Genomic DNA, 3,699 nt, shown 5'->3' with positions numbered 1-3,699 from the left:
ACAACGGAAGACAATTGGAGTAAAGCAGGGTTCACCAAATTTATTTGTCCTAGTCCTTCATGCAATTCTGGAGACTGTGGCAGAAGCGTTAGGTACCTATGACCTCAGTGGCTCTAACTTATCACTTCCATTCCTGCTAGCATATGCCGACGATCTGTTACTGCTGGCAGACAATATGCAGGATCTTCACGAATTCATCAAGGAATTTTCGGAAGTTGCACACGAAACTGGCCTCAGTATCAACCCACAAAAGTGCGAGTTCAGGGACCCTAACAACCACGAGACGGATTATCCATCATCATTGCCAGTAGGCCAATTTAATATCGCCAGAGTGAACAAACTGAAGTATCTGGGGGTGTATCTCACTGACGACCTCAATCGACCTACGATAGTACGAGAAAGAATCAAAATGGCATATAAAATCACCCACTCGTTACTTCCGTTTCTACGTGAACACAGTCTTCCAATTTCATTGATCCAGAAAATATATGAAAGCACCATAGCACCAGTGGCAACGTATGGGTTAAAGGCATCAGCAATGACGCGCCGCAACAGGATTTCATTAACCAATATGGAACGGCAAATCCTACGAATCCTCTCCCATACAGCTAGTGACAAGCCCTCGATTGTACAACCAAGAGCGATAATGCGAAATAAAACGATAGTCAAGCGAGTCATGGTGCATCGCCTTCGTTATCACCGACATATTGAACGAAGACCAAACAACCACATTTTACGAGTGGCACGACGGTTCAAAATCAATCGGAAATTCAAAGTCGGCCGTCCATGCTTCATATGGGAAGATACACTGCGCCAAGAATCAATGAAAACAGGAACGAATCACTTACTTGATGCTATGGCCAACGATGAATTCAACATGAATGAAATAGAACAGGCCATATATGATGGAACAATCTCGGAAGAAGACGAGGAGAATTGATTCAGTTTGTATATATTATCGCATTGCTAATTAAACATTTACAATTCAGCAACAATCGTTGAAAATACTGTTGGTGAATCTCTCAGGAGATCGGATGACTTTTAATATATTGGTGAATCTATCAGAGGATCGGATAACTTATAATGTATTGGTGAATCTCTCAGGAGATCTTTTGAATGTGTACTCTGAACCTAAATGTTGTAGTTAGTCGGACTGTACGCCAATTGAGGGTCAGCTCCTTGTGTGATTGTCCTTTTCCACTTACCTGGTTGGCCTAGCGTAATCTAGGATGCATAGTGATTGAAATACATCGCTCGCTGGGTATAGTGAAGTCGGAGTCGGAGTCGGAGGAAGCAATTTAGGAGAAATATCGGAAATGAAATTAACATTTGTGGATGTCCAGAGTCCGATTTCGGGAAAAGCATTAAACTATCAATTTGATGCATTGAGAAAAGGAAAACCACATTTTCTGAGTATGACAGATCTGGCTGACAACGGTTCACTTGAATCACGCTACAACCGAAGGCACAATAACAAGTACATCTTGAGTGACCAAATATTGACTGTAAATGAACACACAAAATCCTCTAACCTTTTGATATTCCCTTGACTGAAAGTCAAGTCAAGGGTATAGCGCCAGAAAATGGAAGTCAAGGTAATATCTAAGGGTTAAGGGATTTTGTCATTTTTACTTTAAAGAATTAAATGGAAAATTCCAAGCCATTAAACTGATTTACAAAAAACTGGCTTCATTACTTCAGTCAACTTCCCGTTTTTTTTATCTATCCGGCTTATGTTTACTGTACTAATACAAAACAAACAATATTCACTATAGTTAGGAAAAAAAAAAACAATTTCTATTATATTATGGATGCTACGGAGAATTTTTCACGTATACCTTTTTTATTTCATATAATTAGAAGTAACTACCCAACCCGTCTTAATCCGTTTTATTACAGTACACCTGCCTGCTACCTGACAACTTGCTATAAAATCAGGTGTTGCCAAGAGCGACACATCAGTCTTGTTGAAGAGTTTGTCAAGTGAAGGTCTCTATCGAGCTTGTCTATTAAAAATTTACAAAAAAATATTTGAAAAGAAAGTGTGAAGATGGCCAAAAATCAAATGATGGAAGTGGAAAATAACTCAACTGCCGAAACGTTTCCTTTGAACTACGATTGCTCGTACGAATTGTTTAAGCATGTTGGATTCGAGGAGTGCATCAACTTAGCAGAGGCCTACCATGGACTACGACCAGTTGCCAAATGGATATGCGAGAGAAGATTCAACAAATTTGCTTTGGATTTCCAGAAGCCTGTAAACCGCATCCTGAGTTATGCAGGACGAACCGCAACGGCGCTGATTTTAACGCTAAACAAGGCCAGATATACACCGCGTGATCTGATAAAAATCCATCGTGCTTGCAAACAATTGCGGTGCCTTACACTCAACGGATTTGACATGGAAAAATTTCAATGTAATCCATTTGCTAACTTTGGCAATGGAAAATTGGAAGAGCTTACACTGAATGAGTGCTCGCTTGCAAATGAAATTTCCTTCTTTGATGGTTACAGAAACTTGAAGAGTTTCAATATATTCAATTGTGAAGACATGAATGTCTTTGCCATCCAACGGTGCTTTAAAATCAATCGATTAATCAGTTTTACTTGCAATGATCAGTTTTTTCAAGTTCCACAGATGCTGACACTGTTACCCACTCTGGAGAGGCTCAGTTTGCGCTATAACCACTCACATATGACACTTGATATGCTGTCGCAATTGCCGTCACTGCGTTGTTTGACACTGCTTTGTGATCACGATAATATAAACGATGTGCTGGCCGATTTGGGGAAGAGTAATCGTTTGGAAGAACTGGCACTCGTCGATGTGGACATAAATGAACGAACGTTTCCGCTTATCAAATCACTTCAGAATTTAAAACTATTGTCAATTACCACGTCAACTAATTCTTGTTCTTTTCCAGCATCCAATGATTGGCCTACGAATCTCAAGAAACTAAAATTGGAAGGTTTTCGCATCGCTAATGGCAATATCGCGCCGGTGGTGGAACAACTTATAAATCTCGAAGACATGCTTCTAAAGAATTGCGAACTGTTGCGCAACGATTTTTGGGTTAGCGATTTTGATTGGATGGCAGATTTGGTAATCGATGATCTAAGTGGCAAGCGTATGCACCGAACTCTAAATGTTGCAATATACGTTGATTGTGACCAGTCACCCAAGGTAAGCAATTTTAAATAAGGAGAAATAATTTGACCAAAGTTTTCTAAAATCGAATTTTTTATCTTATTTGCAGACAATCAAATCAGCCGAAAGTCTACGCATCACCAACTACGTAAAAAATCAAAATATGTTCGAGATATCGTATCCTGGAATGGACGGTCGTTTTCCTCAGATTCAGCTTTAAATATTAGTAGAAAATATTTAGTTTTAATTAAGAAGTTGAGGCTTCTCAGTGTATGTAAATAGTTCGATCAAATAATAAAAATTCCTTAGTTTATCAATTGCACAATCTTTTATTTTATACCAAATGTCACAAACAAATAATACAAATAAGCTATGAAAAGTGGAGTCTAGAGAATTTTTCTCGTAGTATACTTGCACAGAAATTGTGGCTTCCTGGAAGAGTGAGTGCGCTAGGTTTATGGTATGGTGTCACGAATGGTAGAAGTCATCGTCACCGTCCACCGCCATCGTGTTCTATGGTTCTTTGTAAACACTTACTTCTTAGAATGCCT

General features: G+C 39.1%; 1 protein-coding gene across 1 annotated transcript; it reads left to right on the top strand.

The window, feature by feature from the left end:
* Window positions 1–1,954: 1,954 nt before the first annotated feature.
* On the top strand, window positions 1,955–3,368 carry LOC119085674. The gene is made up of 2 exons (XM_037196122.1): window positions 1,955–3,184; window positions 3,258–3,368. The coding sequence occupies exons 1-2, from the start codon at window positions 2,051–2,053 to the stop codon at window positions 3,366–3,368; spliced, it is 1,245 nt and encodes a 414-aa protein (XP_037052017.1). The 5' UTR covers window positions 1,955–2,050.
* The last annotated feature ends 331 nt before the right edge of the window (window positions 3,369–3,699 follow it).

This window comes from Bradysia coprophila, chromosome X (genome assembly GCF_014529535.1).
Source record: "Bradysia coprophila strain Holo2 chromosome X, BU_Bcop_v1, whole genome shotgun sequence".
In the NCBI taxonomy this organism is placed as follows: domain Eukaryota; kingdom Metazoa; phylum Arthropoda; class Insecta; order Diptera; family Sciaridae; genus Bradysia; species Bradysia coprophila.
The sequence above is the reverse complement of the archived record's forward strand: the minus strand, read 5'-3'. Positions and strand labels throughout refer to the sequence as shown.

Excerpts from the sequence above, each read along its gene's own strand:
- LOC119085674 (XM_037196122.1), top strand. The coding sequence starts at position 2,051 with ATGGCCAAAAATCAAATGATGGAAGTGGAAAATAACTCAACTGCCGAA. Across the intron at positions 3,185-3,257 it reads ATTGTGACCAGTCACCCAAG|ACAATCAAATCAGCCGAAAG; the intron begins GTAAGCAATTTT and ends TCTTATTTGCAG.